At 38.0% G+C, this 23,449-nt stretch overlaps 1 protein-coding gene across 1 annotated transcript in view; it reads right to left on the reverse strand.

Annotated features, from left to right (window-relative positions):
• Positions 1-23,449, reverse strand: part of NSUN6 (NOP2/Sun RNA methyltransferase 6) — a 73,104-nt gene that overhangs the window by 27,733 nt on the left and 21,922 nt on the right. Inside the window, exons 6-8 of the mRNA XM_044226768.1 lie at positions 14,874-14,955; positions 13,542-13,661; positions 8,233-8,377 (exon numbers count right to left, since the gene is read on the reverse strand). Coding sequence (XP_044082703.1) covers positions 8,233-8,377; positions 13,542-13,661; positions 14,874-14,955 — 347 coding nt within the window. The remainder of the gene's footprint in view (positions 1-8,232; positions 8,378-13,541; positions 13,662-14,873; positions 14,956-23,449) is intronic.

Genomic DNA, 23,449 nt, shown 5'->3' on the forward strand with positions numbered 1-23,449 from the left:
AGTGGAATTTATTCCAGGGATGCAAGGATGGTTCAATATTCACATACCAATGTGATACATTAACAAGTATTACAATGTAATACATCTCATCAGACGCAGAAAAAACACCTGACAAAATACAATATTCATTCCTGATTAAAAAACAAAACAAAATGAAACAAAAAAACTCTCAACAAAATGGGGTTAGGAGAAACATACCTCAACATAATAAATGCTATATATGCAACAATGTGCAACCAATATCATACTCAATAGTGAAAAACTGAAACCTTTCCTCTAAGATCAGAAATAAGACAAGGATGTCCAGTCTAGCCACTTTTATTCAACACAGTACTAGAAGTCCTAGCCAAAGCAATCAAACAAGAAATAAAAGGCATCTGAACTGGTAAGGAGGAAATAAAACTGTTACTCTTTACAGACATAAAACTATATATAGAAAACCATAGAGACCATAAAAACCTATTAAAAAATGAATTAATGTTCAGAAATCTGTTGTGTTTCTTCTGTACACTAATAATGAAGTAGAAGAGAAATTAAGAAAACAATCCCATTTACAAATGCATCAAAAAGAAAAAAAATACCTAGGAATAAACCTAACCAAGGAGGGGAAGACCTACACTCTGAAAATTTTAAGACCTTAAGGAAAAAAAGGGAAGACAATACAAATATATATAAAGATATACCACACTTGTGGATGGGAAGAATACTGTTAAAATGCCCATACTACCCAAAGTAATTTAAAGATTTAATGCAACCACTACCAAAATAACAACAGTGCTTTTCACAGAACTAGAACAAATAGCACTAAATTTTGTATTAAGCCACAAAAGACCCCAGTCAAAGCAATCTTGAAAAAGAATAAAGTTGGAGGTATCATAATCCCAGATTGCAAGATACACTACAAAGTTATAGTAACTGAAAAATATGGTACTGGTGGAAAAACAGATCAAAAGAATAGGAGAGACTGCTTGGAAATAAAACCATGCTTTTATGTTCAATTAATCTATGAAACAGGAGTCAAGAGTATCAACACAGAAAAGACAGTCTCTTCAATGAATGGTGCTGGCAAAATTGGGTAGTTACATGCCAAAACATAAACCACTTTCTCACGCCATGCATAAAAATAAACTCAAAATGATTAAAGACCTAAAATGATTAAATATGAGACCTGAAACCATAAAATTCCTAAAAGAAAACACAGGCTGTTTTGACATTAGCCTTAGCAACATATTTATAGATACATCTCTTCAGTAAAGGGAAACAGAAGCAAAAATAAACTATTAGAACTAAACGGAAATAAAAAGCTTAGGCACAGTGAAAGAAACCATCAACAAAACAAAAAGGCAACCCTACTGAATGGAAGATTTTGAAAATGATGTCATCTGTAAGGGATTAATTTCCAAAATACATACAGAATTTACACAACTCAACACACACACACACAAAAACAAATAATCTGATTAAAACATGGGTGCAGGACCTGAGAAGACGTTCTTCCAAAAATATACAGATGGCCCACAGACCCACAAAGATGCTGAACATCACTAATCCTCATGGAAATGCAAATCAAAACCACAATGAGGTATCAGCTCACACCAGTGAGAATGGCTAGTATCAAAAACGTAAGAAATAACATAAGAAATAACACATGTCCTGATTTAGGACCAAGGATGTGATCTATTCCGGAGAATGTTCCATGTGCACTAGAGAAGAATGTGTATTCTGTTGCTTTGGGATGAAATGTTCTGAATATATCTGTGATGTCCATCTCATCCAGTGTATCATTTAAGGCCTTTATTTCCCTGTTGATCTTTTGCTTGGATGATCTGTCCATTTCAGTGAGGGGAGTGTTAAAGTCCCCTACTATTACCAGTATCAAAAGATTGGGATCATTCCCTGCATATTTTCAGACCACAATGCTCTGAAGCTAGAACTCAACCACAAGAGGAAGTTTGGAAAGAACACAAATACATGGAGACTAAACAGCATCCTTCTAAAGAATGAATGGGTCAACCGGGAAATTAAAGAAGAATTGAAAAAAATCATGGAAACAAATGATAATGAAAATACAACGGTTCAAAATCTGTGGGACACAACAAAGGCAGTCCTGAGAGGAAAATATATAGCGGTACAAGCTTTTCTCAAGAAACAAGAAAGGTCTCAGGTACACAACCTAACCCTACACCTAAAGGAGCTGGAGAAAGAACAAGAAAGAAACCCTAAGCCCAGCAGGAGAAGAGAAATCATAAAGATCAGAGCAGAAATCAATGAAATAGAAACCAAAAAAACAATAGAACAAATCAACCAAACTAGGAGCTGGTTCTTTGAAAGAATTAATAAGATTGATAAACCCTTGGCCAGACTTATCAAAAAGAAAAGAGAAAGGACCCAAATAAATAAAATCATGAATGAAGAGGAGAGATCACAACTAACACCAAAGAAATACAAACTATTATAAGAACATACTATGAGCAACTCTACGCCAACAAATTTGACAATCTGGAAGAAATGGATGCATTCCTAGAAACATATAAACTACCAAAATTGAACCAGGAAGAAATAGAAAGCCTGAACAGACCCATAACCAGTAAGGAGATTGAAACAGTCATTAAAAATCTCCAAACAAACAAAAGCCCAGGGCCAGATGGCTTCCCGGGGGAATTCTACCAAACATTTAAAGAAGAACTAATTCCTATTCTCCTGAAACTGTTCCAAAAAATAGAAATGGAAGGAAAACTCCCAAACTCATTTTATGAGGCCAGCATCACCTTAATCCCAAAACCAGACAAGGATCCCATCAAAAAAGAGAGCTATAGACCAATATCCTTGATGAACACAGATGCAAAAATTCTCACCAAAATACTAGCCAATAGGATTCAACAGTACATTAAAAGGATTATTCACCACGACCAAGTGGGATTTATCCCAGGGCTGCAAGGTTGGTTCAACATCCGCAAATCAGTCAATGTGATACAACACATCAATAAAAGAAAGAACAAGAACCATATGATACTCTCAATAGATGCTGAAAAAGCATTTGACAAAGTACAGCATCCCTTCCTGATCAAAACCCTTCAAAGTGTAGGGATAGAGGGCACATACCTCAATATCATCAAAGCCATCTATGAAAAACCCACCGCAAATATCATTCTCAATGGAGAAAAACTGAAAGCTTTTCCACTAAGGTCAGGAACATGACAGGGATGTCCATTATCACCACTGCTATTCAACATAGTACTAGAAGTCCTAGCCTCAGCAATCAGACAACAAATGGAAATTAAAGGCATCCAAATCGGCAAAGAAGAAGTCAAATTATCACTCTTCGCAGATGATATGATACTCTATGTGGAAAACCCAAAAGACTCCACTCCAAAACTGCTAGAACTTATACAGGAATTCAGTAAAGTGTCAGGATATAAGATCAATGCACAGAAATCAGTTGCATTTCTCTACACCAACAACAAGACAGAAGAAAGAGAAATTAAGGAGTCAATCCCATTTACAATTGCACCCCAAACCATAAGATACCTAGGAATAAACCTAACCAAAGAGGCTAAGAATCTATACTCAGAAAACTATAAAGTACTCATGAAAGAAATTGAGGAAGACACAAAGAAATGGAAAAATGTTCCATGCTCCTGGATTGGAAGAATAAATATTGTGAAAATGTCTATGCTACCTAAAGCAATCTACACATTTAATGCAATTCCTATCAAAGTACCATCCATCTTTTTCAAAGAAATGGAACAAATAATTTTAAAATTTATATGGAACCAGAAAAGACCTCGAATAGCCAAAGGGATATTGAAAAACAAAGCCAAAGTTGGTGGCATCACAATTCCGGACTTCAAGCTTTATTACAAAGCTGTCATCATCAAGACAGCATGGTACTGGCACAAAAGCAGACACATAGACCAATGGAACAGAATAGAGAGCCCAGAAATAGACCCCCAACTCTATGGTCAACTAATCTTTGACAAAGCAGGAAAGAATGTCCAATGGAAAAAAGACAGCCTCTTCAATAAATGGTGCTGGGAAAATTGGACAGCCACGTGCAGAAAAATGAAATTGGACCATTTCCTTACACCACACACAAAAATAGATTCAAAATGGATTAAGGACCTCAATGTGAGAAAGGAATCCATCAAAATCCTTGAGGAGAACACAGGCAGCAACCTCTTCGACCTCAGCCGCAGCAACATCTTCCTAGGAACATCGCCAAAGGCAAGGGAAGCAAAGGCAAAAATGAACTTTTGGGATTTCATCAAAATCAAAAGCTTTTGCACAGCAAAGGAAACAGTGAACAAAACCAAAAGACAACTGACAGAATGGGAGAAGATATTTGCAAACGACATATCAGATAAAGGACTAGTGTCCAAAATCTATAAAGAACTTAACAAACTCAACACCCAAAGAACAAATAATCCAATCAAGAAATGGGCAGAGGACATGAACAGACGTTTCTGCAAAGAAGACATCCAGATGGCCAACAGACACATGAAAAAGTGCTCCATATCACTCGGCGTCAGGGAAATACAAATCAAAACCACAATGAGATATCACCTCACACCAGTCAGAATGGCTAAAATCAACAAGTCAGGAAATGACAGAGGCTGGCGAGGATGCGGAGAAAGGGGAACTCTCCTACACTGTTGGTGGGAATGCAAGCTGGTGCAACCACTCTGGAAAACAGCATGAAGGTTCCTCAAAATGTTGAAAATAGAACTGCCCTATGACCCAGCAATTGCACTACTGGGAATTTACCCTAAAGATACAAACGTAGTGATCCAAAGGGGCACGTGCACCCGAAGGTTTATAGCAGCAATGTCCACAATAGCCAAACTATGGAAAGAACCTAGATGTCCATCAACAGATGAATGGATCAAGAAGATGTGGTATATATACACAATGGAATACTATGCAGCCATCAAAAGAAACGAAATCTTGCCATTTGAGACAACATGGATGGAACTAGAGCGTATCATCTTAGCAAATAAGTCAAGCGGAGAAAGACAAATATCATATGATCTCCCTGATATGAGGAAGTGGTGATGCAACTTGGGGGCTTAAGTGGGTAGGAGAAGAATCCATGAAACAAGATGGGATAGGGAGGGAGACAAACCATAAGTGACTCTTAATCTCACGAAACAAACTGTGGGTTGCTGGGGGGAGGGGGGTTGGGAGAAGGAGGGCAGGGTTATGGACATTGGGGAGGGTATGTGCTTTTGGGTAAATTGGAAGGGGAGATGAACCATGAGAGACTATGGACTCTGAAAAACAATCTGAGGGGTTTGAAGTGGCGGGGGGGTGGGAGGTTGGGGTACCAGGTGGTAGGTATTATAGAGGGCACAGCTTGCATGGAGCACTGGGTGTGTTGAAAAAATAATGAATACTGTTTTTCTGAAAATAAATAAATTGGAAAAAAAAAAAAAGAAATAACACATGTTACAAGGATGTGGAGAAAAGAGAAATCTTGTGCACTCTTAGTAGGAATGTAAATTGGTACAACCTCTATGGAAAACAGCATGGAGAAGACTCAAAAAATTAAAAATAGAAATACTTTATAATCCAGTAATTCTACTACCAGATAACTAACCAAAGAAAATGAAAACATCAATTCAAAAAGATATATGCATCCCTATGTTTATTGCAGCATTATTTACAGCAAGCAGTATTTTTTTTTTAAGTAATCTACCAAACATGGAGCTCAGACTTACAACCCAGAGACCAAGATTTGTATGCTCTACCAGCCAGGTGCCCCTTTACAGTAGCCAATATATCGAAGCAATCCCACGTGTCTACTGATGGGTGGGATAAAGAAGATGTGGTGTGTATACACACACACACACACACACACACACACACACACACAATATTAGTTAGCTACAAAAATGAATGGAATCTTGCTATTCATGACAGCATGGATGGACCTAGAGGGCATGGTGCTAAGAATTTCACTTATATGTGGACTCCAAATGTCAAAATAAATGAACAAAGAGAAACAGACTCATTAATACAGACAACAAACTGGTGGTGGCCAGAGGGGAGGTGGGTAAGGAGATAGGCAAAATAAATGAAGGAAATTAAGAGATACTTCTAGCTATTAAATAAGTCAACAGAGATAAAAAGCACAGTGTAGGGCATAAAGTCAATAGTATAGTAATATTTTATGATGACAGAGGATGACTTAATTGCGGTGAGCACTGAGTAACATATAGAACTGTAGAATTGTTACATTGTACACTTGAAACCAATAACACTGTCAACTACACTAAAATAATAAAAATTTAAAATAGCTTATAAATTTTAACAATCACCATTACCACTTTCAGTAATACAAAGACTTTGTCAGACTGCAAGTTGTTCTTTAATATCCATTCTCCTCTTTTCCTAAAGTCATACGGTTTTTTTGTTATCTTTTTTTGTTTTTAAAAGATTTTATTTATTTATTTGACAGAGATTACAAGTAGGCAGAGAAGCAGGCTGAGAGAGGAGGAAGCAGGCTCCCTGCCGAGCAGAGAGCTTGATGCCGGCCTTGATCCCGGGACCCTGGGCCACCCAGGCACCCTAAAGTCATGTTTTGAACTGGGCACATGGCTCTGCAGCTAATGACTATATTTTCCAGCAACCCCCACACTCCCCCGCAGTTAAATTGATCAAATGACTAACCTGGCCAGTGGCATGTGAATTCCTAAGGATTCTCACACCCTTTCCCTTCCCCTTAAAAGAAATGAAAAATCTGTCTTGGACCCAGAGACGAAACTACTAGCACCAGAGGCCCACTTCTGTTACGTGAGACCAAAATAAACAAAAACTAAGAAACAAAAAATGCTTCTATCTATTCTAAGCCACTATATTTTGAGTCTCTCGGATACAGGCTATATACGCTAATATAAATCTCCTGCGAGCTCCTGGCTAACTCTTCTGGGTTAACCACCAACTGACCATGAGATGCTGTTCTCATGTCATCAGGCAATTACATCTGACCTATTCCCACCTCCTTCAGAAGATAAATAATAGTCTAGACCTTGCTATTCAGAATAACCCCTATTTTTCTAGGAAGCTTTCCATGTGTTTCATTTATTTCTTTATTTCCATGTGGTTTATTAGACATTAGGCAGGTGTCACCAAATAACTTCTCACTTTCCAGGAGTCCCAAAGATATGGTGATGTTCACATTACTACTGATGCATTTTCCATCAAACAGATTGGATCTATTGCCAGACACTCTAGGTTTAATAATCCAAATCAAACTACCACATAGTCTGCGATGAATCATGTCTTAATGAAAAAAAGAGCTAAAGATGACAACCTACGACCATCAGCTAATAGTGATGTGGATGAGTGAAAAATCAGTGATTGAGTATCCCAAGTCAATTAATGAATGTCTCCCTATAGCACTGACGACCAACCTCTAGGATGGCTACTCCTGCATCTTGATTGTTCTTGCCAATCTTAGCCTATTATGCTTTTGAGTATGATTACTCTCTTTAATGTAAAACTTGGTGACCTACCAACAATTTCAGTTAAGTGATAGTAATAGATTATATTGAACTGTCCACTGTTCACTAGTCATCCTTATGAACAAGAGCTTATATATGAGAAAATTAGATGATCTATATAGGGTTGGGAATCAAAACAATGTCCTCAGGTTTTTAAAATCATCTTTATTCAAATAGCATCTTTAATTTATAAACATTTCAGGGAAACTAATGCCAATTAGTTTGTTAAAATATGCAAGTTTCTTGAGTATTTCATAAAGTCAAATCTGAACAAAGAATGAGAGGAATAGAGGACTTAATAAATGCAATGTTTTATTCCAAGAAAAATCATGTCACAGTATATGTGACAGTTTTTCCTCCCTTCCTAGCTCCATAGTCCCATTCTCTCAAGAAAAATGAAGAAAACAAAATACCTCAAAAATCATAAACGTGAAAGGCCAATAAGCTTGAGATTTAACAGGAAATTAGGAGAAATACATTAATACCAAAGAGTCTGACAAAGTCTTGGGGTTTGACTTTATATTATTAAAATCTGACATACGTTTTATATATAGGGACTAGTTATATGTTCTGGGATAAGATGAAAAGCAAAATGATACCTATTACAGATACCTATCTTAGATCCCTGCCCGTTTCAAGGTCTTATGGATATTTTAGGCTAGAACAATGACAGCAAAATCTGTTTCCAAAAGCCAATTATAGAAGCCTATAAAGATAAAATTTAACTCACCTTCAGCATCCTTAACCATATCGAGTTTAAGAGCCTTTGTTCCATCAAAGCAAAATGCCTTGATGGAATTCAGCCCTAACAATAAAGCATTCTGTTTTATTTTCTCTACTTTGTTGGATATTTTATCCAGTGCTATTACTTCTCCCTAAAAAACAAAGAAAACACACATAAAAATGAAGTGTAAACCCAAAGCAGTCATGACAACTACTAATAATGAGGAAAACTGGTGATAAATTATGGTCTTTCCTACTTTCCTCCCATCCCTAGTTTTAAATCTGAATTCATTAACCAAATGTGTATCAAAGTTACATTAAAATACCTAAGTCTCATCCTTTTAAAAAACCCCATTCTTAGAGCGAGACAAACCAAGAAACAGACTCTTAACTATAAAGAACAAACTTTCTGGTTAGGGGAAGCTGGAGGGGAGATAGGTGAAACAAGGGATGGGGATGAAGGAAGGCACTTTGTGATGAGGACCCAGTGATTTATGGAAGGGCCGAGCCACTACCATAGTAATATTACACTGGGTGTTAACTAACTGGAATTTAAATAAAAACTTCAAAAATAAATAAATACAAAATAGAAAAGCACATTCTTTCCAGTTCCAGTATTCTTATAGTACAGAGCTATTTTTAGTAAAATTCAAAACCATAAATAGTGTTTGCCATCTAAGAAACTTGAAAATATCTATTGGAGGTTAAGATTTTTTAAAAAATCACCAATGTGATGTGCTTTGTTCACATCTGGAAGAATATGAACTAGTGCTCTGAGACTTCTGCTTTCTAGTGCTTTGGGATACAGATGAATGTTACTTGTAAAACCAATCCTCATCTCAAATTTTTCTGAGTTATACATGTAAACAAAATTCATGTCAATTCTGACAACTATAACATAAAAATATTGACCTGTATATCACAGCAAAATGCTATAGACTGATTAAAAAAAAAAAGTAGTTCAAAAATTTTATATGGCAACTCTTTGGTTAAAGTCAATGAAAATGATGCTATTCTTCCGAATGTATTGTGATATTCACATGATTTTTAAAATATACCATAAAATGATATTGCAGAGATGGTGAGACTAAGTCTTCAGTGTCTTTTCTTGCTTTTTTTTCTTTTATATACACCATCCTTGTATGACAAATGCATCGCCTGCACAGGTTACAATACCGCTACACTTTCTGTGGTCATTTTTACACAGCACTATGAAACCGAACAAAAGAACATGGACACACCTAAAATATCCAGACTGTCTTTGGAAGACTTCTTACTGGACAGAATGAAGTACCTGTGGATACTTCTAAACAAATATAATAAACATCCTATATCACAAATTAAGGGCAGATTATTATCTCTTCTTCAAAGCATCATAACCTTGGAGGTATAGCTCAGGGGTAGAGCATTTGACTGCAAAGCATGTCATAATCTTTACAATTAAGGATTTGGGGTAAACTGAAAATTGATTTGCATTAAACACTGTAACTCCATAAAGTGAATCCTTTCATTTCATGTTCTGTGTTTTGTGCACTGGTGGTATTTAATGCTTTTTTCCTTAAGGCTTTAACTGTTATCACCTTAAATTCCTTTGGGACAAAGAAGAGTATAAGTAAACAGGAAAGTACATCTCCCCTAATGAACCGAGAGTATTAATACCCTAAAACTTGAACAACAAATATCTTTTCCTTCCTTCATTACTTAGGGCTACTCACTGAGGCCGTACTAGTGTTACCACAAGGGGTGTGTGTGTGTGTGTGTGTGTGTGTGTGGCTGCATATATGTACAGACTGCATATATTCATACACACATAGAACATAGATACACATACAATATAGGTTTTAACTCTTTAATATGTTTATTAAAATATAAATTATGTATGTACATATGCATGTATGCATGTGTGTGTACATTATTTTCTTGCTCGTGACACAGTGAATGTTTCAAAAATTGTAATAGTATCAAATACTAATATGCAGGTAATGTGAATTTTCATCAGACGTCTTTGGATAAAATGATTTGCACTAATGAAAAGGAAAAATTACAATTTCATCTTGACACAGTAAATGTTCCTATTATTTTTTGTGCAAGACTGTTTTTACCAATCTTTGACATTTACAAGATTGCTTGTATCAAATGACCATCCTAAAAACCATCAAATATAGATCAGAAATAATCATCTGGTAAAGTCCAACATCTGGCACTTTGGGGAGTGGGCACACAGATATTACATCTTCTATCAACTGAATCAGAGCAGAAGGGCTCTGCTAAGCCTCACAGAACAGTATTTCTATGCTAGAAAGCCCTACACTTCACGTAGGCAATTTTTCCTTATTTATAAATGAGTACTATAAAAAAAATGCCAAGTTTCCTAGGTGCCTAAGATTTCCTACCACTGTCTAAATCTGAGCTAACTTGGAAAAATATGAATGGATCTACTGTCCCCAGTCTTTTACTGCCTTTGCTGTGCTCTTTACCCAGTTTAGATTCCATGCTGTATCTCATTACTCTTATACACAGCCTGTGTCTTAGATATAAGCATGACAAAAAATGCTGCTATGGTTAAATCCAATTCTTCACCAACTTCACATCCAAACCCAAAAGCTAAAAAATGCCCATCACTATCCCAACAAATCTTACCTTACATTCATGACCACTGTATTCACAGAGCCCATTGTGCAAACTGGAATTACTAGGACGTGTCCATAGCCCATTCTCACTTTCATTTTCCTAGATTAACATTTCATACCCCCCAGCTCTTACTACCTCCTTCCCCATCCCCATTCTCATCTGATGACCTTGTTTCATATTTCACTGAGAAGACCCAAACAACCGAAAGAAACCTTCCTACCTCTTACCACACTGACCGGCCCACCAATACCTGCACCCACGTACTCCAACCCCCTCCTATTTCCAAGGATAAACTGCCACATGCTACCATCTAAAGCCAAGTGTGCGTCAGACTGTATCCCATTTCCCCTCCTCAAAGATACAGTTAGCAATTTCCCCTTTTAATGGATCTCTCATTAGCATACAAACATGATCATTTCTCTCATCTTAAAGATTTCCCTGAGTTCATTTCCAACTACTGCCCCATTTCGCTGTATTCCTGTAAAAATAACTACCACCCCCCACCACCCCTGCCAAAGGAGTGATCTTGATTCACTTTTTTGGATTCCTCTCAATCTCAATCCAAGCAAGCATTTCCACTCACCAAAGCTGCTTATGATAAGGTTGCCCATCACCAGCCTGGTGCTAAGCCCACTGGACGCTCTCAGTCCTCAATTTTTGTGTCCCGGCAACAACATCTGACACAGCTGATCTCTCCACTGTCTTTCAATCCCTTTCTTCCCATTGTTTCCAGGGTGTCAGACATACTCCTCTGGTTTTCCTCTGACACCGCTGGTCATTCCTTCTCCCTTCCCCAACCTCTGAATGTTGGCACACAGCACCCATGCAGCTCAGTTTTCTGGCCTCTTCTACTCTCTATTGCCACCCATATCAGCTTTATGGCTTTACATAGTATCTGTAAGCTAATGACTTCCAAATTTCTATTTTATATATCTTTACACTTCCAATCTATATATTTATTTCCAGTCTATACCTCTGTCCTGAACTCTAGGCTCAAATATCCAGTTGCCTGCTCAACGTCATCCGTTGCAAGTCTAACAGACACTTCAGTTTAGTATCTCCAAAACTAACTTTCTGACTTTTCCCTGCAGAACTTGCTCCTCCCACAGTAACGCTTACCCAAAATCTGTAGGAGTCACCCTTAATCACTCTCTCATTTCCATAACCCACATCCAGTGCATCGGCAGCTTCTTACAACTCCACCTTAAACACATCTCCAGAACTTTTTGCCACCTCCATAATGCTTCCCTGAATTACGGTCTCAGACCAGTCACCCCTGCCCTCCTCCAGTCTGTTTAAAGGCAAGAGCCAAAAGGATACTGGAAATAGTAAAGAGGCATATGTCACTCTTCTGTGACTTCCCATCACTCAAGCACAGCCAACATCCTGTGAGACCCTACCAACAGCTAGATCCAAACATCCTCCCCCAAGCATCCCTCTCTCTGGTCTCTTTTCTTCCTCCTGTCTTTCTCACTTTGTCTTTCTTAGCAAAATGCAGAGGTTCCTCCAACAGGTCAGGTGCACTCCAGCCTCAGAGAAACCACACTTGCTTTTTCTCAAGAGAAAACATGCGTCCCACAGACCTCCATGTTGCTCATCACCTCAAAGTCTTTCCTCAAAAACCATCTTCACAGGGTGTATTTCTCACCACCCTCCTAAACACTGCATACCCACTCCCCTCCACAGTCCCACTACCCCTCCCCTTCCTCTCTTGCTCACCAGCGCCCTTACCGCGATCCTACATGCCATAACGTGTATTCATTTAGCTTATTATCTGTCCCCTCTTAACTAGAAGGGAAGCTACACGACAAAGACAATTTTGGTCCCAGTGGTTTATTGCTGCATCCCCAGTACTTGGCATATACAAGTACTATCTGTTTAATCAACCAACCAACCAATTAAAATCTGCCTCCAGATCAAAGTAGATGAAGATAATAGTGTGTCTAAGCATTTCAGGAACCATGTAATTTTATGATTTGAAACAAGAAGAAAGATAGCATCAACTGGCCCTATTCTTCTTGAGCTGAAGAATCTTAGGTGCAGCACAGAATGGTCACAGTGATGACAAGGTCACACTGAGTTTTAAATACAAAGTAACCCCTAATGAAAGGAAACATATTGTCAAATACATGTATGTGGGGAAAAAGCTGTAAAATCTGAAATAAAGACATCCAAGACTTACTATATTTTATGACAATGCAACAGGGTTAATAATTAAGCCAGATCATAAGGTTTTTATAAATCTCAAGAAAATGTGTTTGATGTGCACATATCATAATGTACATATATATTATCAATGTATATATTGATACTTCAATAACGTGCTATCAAATTAAGTTTCAGAGGCAGATTTTAGTAGTTTAAAAAGTGTCAAGTTTGATAATCAAGAACATAAATCTCTTAAATGTTGCACTTAAATGTAATTTTATTAAGAAGACTTCTACTCTACAAATGTATTACTAAATTTGAATTCAGGAAGATCTTCAGATAGTCTTCATAAGTGATAATTATCTACTGAACTCAACATGTGAATGCCATTACTGAACAGTCTTCACTTTGGCTGAATCTGAAATAATTCAGATTATAAATATCTATATAATGTTCCGTAAGTTACGTGAGGTTCCACCTTCAACACTGAAACATGTAATATGTTGAGAGTAGTTTTAGCTGTGAAGACAGTCTCACCTGATCATGCATCAATGCTGCAATGTGTGTTGTTTTGCCTCCGGGCGCTGCACACAAATCCAGAATCTTCTCTCTGGGTTGAGGATCTAGAACATGAGCTACTACAGCAGATGGCAAATTCTATAAAAAAAAAAAAAATCAACTACCAATGATTCTAAGTCCTTTTAGAATCCCAAAGAAATCTTTGGAAGTAATCCAGTACAACATCTCTGTCAAGAATAGGTTTTCTGTAAACATACCAGTGTCACAAAACTCAGTTTCCAAGAGTATCCTATGATCTCACTGGACATTCATACACGAGACACACACTAGCATGATGTATTTCCCCTATCAATTTAACCAAAAAGGCACATTTTTCCCCCCCTCAATTCAGCAGTCTCAATATTTTGAAGGCCAAAGCCCTTTCAGAAATATAACAAAGCTCTGGATCTTTTTCTAAGAAAATGTACAAAATTTTGTAATTTCAGGTGCTTCACCATCTAACACCCACTTAAGAATCCTAGTTTTATGCTACTAATGCCACTCAAAGGCATCTGGGTTCCTATCTCCCCGCCACTACCACATTTCTGTAGGAGAAAAGTAAAATGTAAGCCAATCTTACTATTTCTGATTGGCACCTAGAAATATGAGATTGGACAACTCATGTATCTACAGCAATAAGCCATATGGCAACCAGCTACATTATACCATTAAATCATTATTAGTTAAAAAAAATCATTATTAATTTTGATCACAAATGGATTGCTACTCTAGGGTAGCAATTTGCCTTAAATAAAACAGAATAATATCCCAAAGTAATGCATTTTTTAAAAATATTTTATTTATTTCACAGAGAAAGTGCACACAAGGTGGAGGTAGAGGGAGAGAAGCAGATTTCTCACTAAACAGGGAGCCTGATGCAGGACCCTGGGATCATGACCTAAGCCAAAGGCAGATACTAACTGATGGAGTTACCGAGGTGTCCCTGTAATGCATTTTTTTTTTAAGTTATGTATTTTCTAAATTACTTTTCAAGAAAAAGCAGTAGAGGCTAATAAGCAATTAAAACACTTTTGGGCAAGAGAAGGTGTTTTTTTTTTTGTTTTTTTTTTTTTCCCCAAAGGAGAAGGGTTTTTTAAAAAAGGTTAAAATCAGCTGAGAAAAAGAAGAGAACATGTACAAAGGTTGGGTTTTTTGTTTTGTTTTTGTTTTTCATTTTTACTGCTTTACCAAAGGTAGATCAGAAAAATAAATCACAAAAAGTATGGTAATAGAAGAAAAACTTAGATTTGAAATAACTCACTGAGGTTATGTTTCAATGCCATTAAATATTTTACCCTGACATATACTTGCCTGTAAAAATAAGTAGCTGGGCAGTACATTGTCAAATGAGGGGCTGAGATATATTGGTTCTGTCATTCTTATGCCTATACCTCTGAAAAGTAGAAAAATCAAACATTAGTCTGCATAAATTCCTGAGTCCCTACAAATTCAACTTCCAGGAACATACCCACACTGCACAATAAATAAAAGATGTTCTCCCTTTTTAAAAACCTCTTTTACTCAATACCACAATACTTAGGCTATTCCTGTGAATTGTTCATGACTTGTTCCTTGCAATAGAAGGCCATCAGAAAGCTAAAAAGGATAGTTCATATATTTTTCATTTAAGCACAAAAGGAGTTTCTTCAGAGAGTTGAACAATTGAGAAAGTCAAAGAATGTGAATCTTTCTTTTTTTTTAACATAGCTATGCAATTGAAAATACTATTTATGTTAACATAAAGCATTTATTCTTACTTTATTTTTAATGCCAGTATACAGTGTTATGTTTCAGGTGTACAATATCGTGATTCAACATTTCTATATATTACTTAGTGCTCATCTCTTATATACTACATATAAGTATATGAGTATACTCATAAGTATACTCTTTTTATCTTTATAGATTTATTTATTTTAGGGGTGCCTGGGTGGCTCAGCCATTAGTGTCTGCCTTTGGCTCAGGTCATGATCCCATGATCCTGGGATTGAGCCCCGCATCAGGCTCCCTGCTCTGCAAGGAGCCTGCTTCTCCCTCTCCCACTCCTCCTGCTTGTGTTCCCTCTCTTGCTGTGTCTCTCTCTGTCAAATACACAAAGTCTTTTTTAAAAGAATTTATGTATTTTAGAGAGAAAGAGAGCACATGCATGCATGAGAAAGGGTGGGGCAGAGGGAAAGGGAGAGAGTCACAAGTAGATTCAGCACTGAGTATGGAGCCTGAAGTGGGGCTCAATCTCATGACCCTGAGATCACGACCTGAGCTGAAACCAAGAGTCAGACACTTAATGGACCACACCACAGAAGCACCCCAGGATAAGCACACTCTTAATACCTTTCACCGATTTCACCCATCCCTACCCACCTCCCCTCTGAGAACCACCAGTTTGTTCTCTACAGATAAAAGTCCGTTTTTTGATTTGTCTTTTTTTCCCCTTCATCCATTTGTTTTGTTTCTTAAATTCCACATTGAGATCATATGGTATTTGTCTTTCCCTAACATCTGAATCTATATTTGTTGATTCATTCTAATCTTTCTGGTAACAGATTCATGATCACTGTTAACAGCTTTTAATTCAATAAACATTTTCTGAATGCTTCAGTTTGCAAGGCACTATGCCTAGGTGCTTGTATGAAAAATAAAAATATACCTGAGAACCATGCTGATGCTAAGCAACCACAAATACGCCATACAACTCTCTCATCTCTTTAGAGAGTAACTGCCCAGTACTGACACAAGCCTCAAGATGAGCTTTTCTACCTTTATCCCATGTTAAAAGTGGCAGTGGAACTGATCAGAGCAGGAAGGGCCAGGACCCAGGAGAACATGGTGGCGGATGATTCATTAGCACAGACATTGCCATCTGGGAGTGGCTATCAGAGACCATCACAGGGAAGAGAAAGCACACAAATACTGTTGGCTTAATCAGGCCATGCCACTGAGAGCAAGAAAAAAGGGAAATCAACACCATGTTCCAGGGATTAGAGGGGCATAGAAAAAGTGCATTCTGGTAATAAAGGCAAGAATCTGGATTTAAAACCAGGTACAGGAGTACAAGCAAGGAAGAGAGTCTGAACAGGGAGAACAAGAACAAACTCCTCTGGTCCAGTACACTAGATGAGGTCAGAGCTTCTGAACCAGTGTTCGCAGAGAAGCATCTACATGGATGGTTTGCACTCAGCTTTATGTAGGGAGGTGGGCTCATTTTACCCATAATACTCCTGACACCAAATGTGTGGCGTTTTCTCTCACACCAGCTGAGAGTCCTCCACTCCAGTTCAGTCCTGACACAATCTGCCAGGGGTTACTGTGAGATGCCATGGGCTCAACAGTTGGATCCGACACAACGAGTGTCGCTCCAGACGCCAGTGGCACGTCTGGGCTGCCGTCTGTACTTTCTCCTCAATGGGCTGCAAATTTGGGGGTTTCCACACTGCCCTCCTCGGGTTTGAAAATTCACTAGAACAACTCACAGAATTCAGAACAACACTTACTAGTACGGTTTACTATGGAGAATACAACTTAGAAATGGCCAAAGGAAAGAGATGCACAGGAGAAGGTAAGGGAGAGGTATATTGTTCACCACTCCCCCCGTGCCTGGATGTGTTCACCAACCTGAACCCCACCATCTAGGAGTCTTTATGGAGGTTTCATGACATAGGCATGATTGATTAATTCACTGACCACTGGATATGAACTCAATTTCCAGGCCCTCTCCCCTCCCTGGAGGTCTGAGGGTAGTTCCAACATTCTAAATACAAGGTTGGTTCCTCCAGCAAGCGCCTTCCAGAAGCTATCAAGGGACCCCCAGCTACCAGTCATCTCATTAGCATATAAAAGACAGTCATCACTGCAGAGATTCCAAGGATTTGGGGAGCTGTGAGCGAGAAACCCAAAGACCAAATTATTATGCCACAATAGGGTCGGTTTACACTGCTCTTTAGATGAAATGATTTCTGTCAATACTCGTGGACTGCAACTGCAGTGGTTAGGACTACGATGTCCACTCGGTTCCAACATCCTTTGTCATACAATAAACATTAATTCCTTTCTCCTTCTACCCAGCCCTTTTATCCTCACTCATTTGTTTACCACTTGATATGTCTGAATCTGTACTTTTAATCAGAGTTTAATCAGACTTAGTTAATCAGTTAGTCTTTGGTCCTTGCTCCAGCCAGGATCAAATCTAAACATTTCCCACAAAGTTCCTGCCCCTGACCAGAAAAAATACAAAGGAACCTTCTGAAAAGTCACAGCCTCACATTCAAAAGTCAGTTGTTTGTTGACACAACAGTGCACTGACCTTGATCAACACCTCAGCCCCAGCCCAGTCTGGACCCACTACTGGACACCTTGAATTCCATGACCTGCTCACTCTTTCATCATTTAAATGACTTTCTCACTTGCAGGACACTAGTCCTCAGAAAAATACTCAAACGTAACATTTATATGTCTGTCTTTCTAATCCAGTTCCTACCTAGCGCTTCAAGTTCTGCTATTTCTTTGAATACTCCTTCTAACCACCAGCACAAGTAGTCCATCTTTCCAGTATTCAACTTAAAACAACAAGGAATAATTTAAACCAATTACTGTTCCAGTATGGGATTATGTTTCTTTCTTTTTGACTATTGGGGGGGATAGGGCAAATTTTATTTTTAAAAATTTTTAAGGTTTTATTTTTATTTATTTGAGAGAGAGCATGGGCATGGGGACTGTACAGGGAGAGGGAGAAGGAGGCTCCCTGCTGAGCAAGGTGCCCAATGCAGGGCTCTATCCCAGGACCCGGGGATGATGACCCGAGCCAAAGGCAGATGCTTGACCGACTAAGCCACCCAGGCACCCCACAAAAAAATCTTTAATAAAAAATAAAACTGTTTTTGTAATATGTACCTCCATATAATAATGCAAAGCACCAGATCTCACATGATAAAAAGGCTGTTAGTAAATTAATCTACCTCTATGAAGTCTATGACTGAACTCCACTGTAATTTAAGAAAACAAAGGGTGCAAATTTACTAGTTCAATAACAAAGTACCACTAGTAGACATAGTTCTAAAATTTTATAATAAGAAACATGATATATGCATAGCATTTCTTTGTTATGGAAGCATGCTCTTCCTCAAATAGGCAGAAAAAGAAATCCTAAGAGCATACTGAATGCTGAGTTTAAAAGTTGAGTTAAAAAAAAAAAAAAAAAACCTGGGGCACCTAGGTGGCTCAGTGGGTTAAAGCCTCTGCCGTAGGCTCAGGTCATGTTCCTGGGGTCCTGGGATTGAGCCCCGCACTGGGTGCTCTGCTTAGCGGGAGCCTATTTCCCTCTCTCTCTGCCTACTTGTCATCTCTGTCAAATAAATAAATAAAATCTTTTAAAAAAAAATCAACAACTTTCTGAAAGATGGCTGTTACTTCTACCAACAAACTACTAAGAAAGGTCTGTCAGCAAAGTTCCTGGAACTACTACATTCAATAATATAAGAGAATGAAGAGTGGAAGATGGCAGAATAAGGATCTGAGCTCACCTCCTCCCCCAAACATAAAAGACTGAACAGGACCTAGAAAATGGATGAAGTGAGCGCTCACAACAAGGGACAACACCAAGATGAGAAGAAGAGGCAAAAATATAGTCTTGCTAAGGCAAAAATTACAACTCTGGAGCATCATTCCACGGTCAGAACAGACCTTAAAGAAAGGTTATCTCCTTGAGGAGAGATTCAAACTCCACATCTGACAACCCAACCCCTAGATAATGCATTAAGAGATGAGCTTCCAAAACATCTGGCCTTAAAAACCAATACAAAGTATGTCCAGGAATACTACGAAACTGTAAGGAAAAGAAACCCCACTCACAAAGAGCTTGCACAGAAACTCAACCCAGAAACCAGAACAAATGGTTTCAAATCAGATCAAAACCACATCAAAAAGATCAAAAAAGATCAAAGGCCAGATCAAAAAGCACATAGACCATAGGTGAAGTAGGCCTGCTTACTAATCTTGGAGCACCTGATGAAGGGAATGGGGGAGGGAGGGAAGCCCTCCTGAGGAGTAAGACACAGCTGACAGCCATTTTTGCTATCTTGTTCTGCCCTGCTGATGCTGGAGACGACAGACACCATTTTGAAATCCTCTCTCTATAATGCTACTGCCAGGGTGTACACCCCACTGAGAGCCCCATACAACCCTGTGCCTCAGAAGAGGCTCGAAGTCTATAGGACTCCATCCACCAGCACACCTGTATCCATCAGGAATAGGCCTCCAGCTAACCAGGCAGGGGAGGGAAGCCAGCATCACCCAAGAGTGCACCTGCAGCTGTCAAGGGGCTGCCATAAGAGAAGGACACACACAGCCCACTCAGGAGACACCCCTCAAGCACCTGTGTCTGGGTACCAGGGTAAGAGAATTGCACTACTGGGCCCGACAGGACATCACTTACGTAAAAGCCACTCTTTCAGAGCCAGGAGTTGTAGATGAACTACCTAATACACAGAAACACAGAGTTAGGCATAATGAGGAGACAGAAGAATATGTTCCAAACAAAAGAATAACACAAAACATCAGAAAAAGAACTAAACAGAATGGAAATAAACAATTTATCCAATAGAAAGTCCAAAGTAATCGCCATAAAACTGCTCATCAAACTCGGGACAAAAAAGGATAAACACAGTAAGAACTTCAACAAAAAGAAAAGATTAAAAAGTTCCAATCAGAGCTGAAGAATAACAGAAATAAAAATACACTATAGGGAACAAACAGCAGATTAGTAATATAGAAGAACAGGGAAGTGCTCTGGAAAACAAGTAGTAAAAAAAAAGGTCACCCAAACTGAACAACAAAAAGAAAAAGGAATTTTAACAATGAGAATAGTTTAAGGGACCTGTGAGCTAACATCAGGTGCACTAACATTCCCTGTATAGGAGTCCCCAAAAGAGGAGAGAGATAGAGAAAGGAGCTGAAATTTTATTTGAGAAATAACAGATGAAAACTTCCATCATCTGGCAAAGGAAACAAATGTCCAGATCTAGGGAAAAGAGAATCCCCAAAATGATGAACCCAAAGAGATCCACACCAAGATACAGTATAATTAAAGGGTCAAAAATTTAAAATAATGACAGACCTTTAAAAGCAGCAGGGGAAAAAAAATAGTTATATACAAGGGAACCCCCATAAGGCTATCAGCTGATTTCTCAGCACAAACTTTGCAGGCCAGGAGAGAATGAGCGGCACAACACAGTCAGAGTGCTTACAATCAACAATACTCAGCAAGGTCATCATTCACAATTGATGATGGAGATAAAGTTTCCCAGAGAAGCAGAAGTTAAAGGAGTTCATCACCCCTGACCTAGTTTTATAATATTAAACAGACGTCTACAAGGAAAGGCCGTAACTAGAAATAAAACACATGAAAGAAAAAAATCTAACTGGTAAAGGCAACTATATCATAAAGGTAGTGGATCTACCACTTACAAAGCTAGTCTGAAGGTTAAAAGATAAGAGTAGTAAAATCAACTATATCTATAATAATTAGTTAAGGAATACATAAAATAAAAAGATGTAAAATATAATTAGTTAAGGAATACATAAAATAAAAAGATGTAAAATATAATGGCGGCAAGGAGGGGAGAAACGTTTTGGAATGTGTTCATATTTAAGCAACCACACATGAAATGGACAGTTATATACATAGGTTACTATAAACAAATCTCATGGTTACTACAAACTGAAAACCTATAATAGGTACACAAAAAATAAAGAGGAAATAATCCAAGCATAACACTAAAATAACCCAAGAGAAGAACATAGGATTACAAAAACATTCAGAAAGCAAACAACAAAATGGCAATAAGTACACATATATCAGTAATTACTTTAAAGGAAAGTGAACTAAACAATCCAAGCAAAACACAAAGCATGAAGGAATGGACCCATCTATAAGCTGACTACAAGAGATTCAAGTCAGAACCAAAGACAAATACAGACTGAAAGTATAGGGTTACAAAAAAGTATTCCCTGCAAATGAAAATGAAAAGAAAGCAGGGGTAGCAATACATGTAGGACACAAAACAGACTTTAAAACAAAGGGGGTAATAAGAGGCAAAGAGCATTACATAATCATAAAGAGAATCATTAATAATAGTAATGATTATAGTAGGGGACTTTAACACCACATTTACATCAGAGGATAGATCACAAAGACAGAAAATAATGTAATAACAGCAAACAACACATCAAACCACATGGACTTGATACATACAGGATATTCAATCCCCAAATAGCAAACAAACAAACAAAAAACAAACGGCAGAATACACATTCTTCTCAACCGCCCATGTAACATTTTCCTGGATAGATCATGTTATGCCACAAAACAAATACTAATTTAACAAGACTAAAATCATATCAAGCTTCTCTTCCTACCACAACAATATGAAACTAGAAATCAATTTTTTTTAAAGATTTTATTTATTTATCTGACAGAGATCACAAGTAGGCAGAGAGGCAGGCAGAGAGCGAGGGGGCCAGTAGCAGGCTTCCCGCTGAGCCCGATGTGAGGCTCGATCCCAGGACCCTGAGATCATGACCTGAGCCGAAGGCAGAGGCTTAAAGCACTGAGCCACCCAGACACCCCAGAAACTAGAAATCAATTTTAAGAAAGTAGAAATTTTAAAAAATGTAGAAATCCACCACAGGAAGAAACGAGTCCACAGATAAATGAATAGATTAAGAAAATGTGGTACACACCCACACATACACACAAAGGAGTATTAGTCATAATATTTTGCCAACATGACAACATAGACTGTCCCAGAGGGTATTACGCTAAGTGAAGTAAGTCAGACAAAGACAAATACCATATGATTTCACTTATATGTGGAATCTAAAAAAAAAATGAACAAAACAAAACAGAAACAGAAACATAGACACAGAGATCTGATGGGTGCTACAGAGAAGGGCTGGGGTAACGAATAAGGTGAAAAAGACTAACTTTCCAGTTATAAATGAGTTACGGGGACTAAATAAATTATAAACAAGAAGAAATAAGTTATCAATACAACACGGGGATGTAAGGTACAACATAGGAAATATAATTAATAATATTGTTAACTTTGTGTAACCACAGATGGTAATGCCTTATTGTGGTGACCACTTCCTAATGCATATGAATATTGAATCACTGTGTTGTACACCTGAAATACAGTATTATATACCAATTATAATTCAGGAAAAAAAAATCAAGCCAGTCACAAAAAAAGAGAGGATGAAGAGTGTACCACTAATAGCAGAACAAAGAAGGAAGTCAAAATGTCAATTTTCTATTACAGACCTAAAGATAAACAGAACATATATAAGCTTTATCTTTATATTCATAAAATCTTCTGAGGAAAATAAAATCTTTGCTCTTGGCCACTTGGAAAGTACTGCTATCCACAGTTAGTTAATCCAATAATCTGTCTCTTCAAAGGAATTAATTTCAACTATAAACCCAGACTGCTGCAACATGAAAACTGTTCCAGGAATCAGGGATGTAGTCCAGTTCTGCACAGATAAATTCAGTTTTCAGCACGTCTACATCAGCTGTCAATGGTGGAGTAATGGAGTTGTCCACAGAACTCCTTTAACAGACTGAAAATATGAAGCAAAATGACTCTGGATCGCCAACAGATTTAATTTATTTAGAATCAGTAGCAACTCAGGATGAGGTAAAACTGTTTTTTAATTTGGTTTGAGTAAATCCAAATGTTCTTTTTTAAAAAAAAAAGATTCAAAAGAGAGCATGTGGGAGCTTGAGCCAGGAAGAGGCAGAGAAAGATCTAAAACAGACTCCACACTGAGCGTGGAGCCTGACATGGGGACCGATCCCACGACCATGAGATCATGACCTGAGTTGAAATCAA

The sequence above is a fragment of the Neovison vison genome, chromosome 12 (genome assembly GCF_020171115.1).
Source record: "Neovison vison isolate M4711 chromosome 12, ASM_NN_V1, whole genome shotgun sequence".
Taxonomy (NCBI): Eukaryota; Metazoa; Chordata; class Mammalia; order Carnivora; family Mustelidae; genus Neogale; species Neogale vison.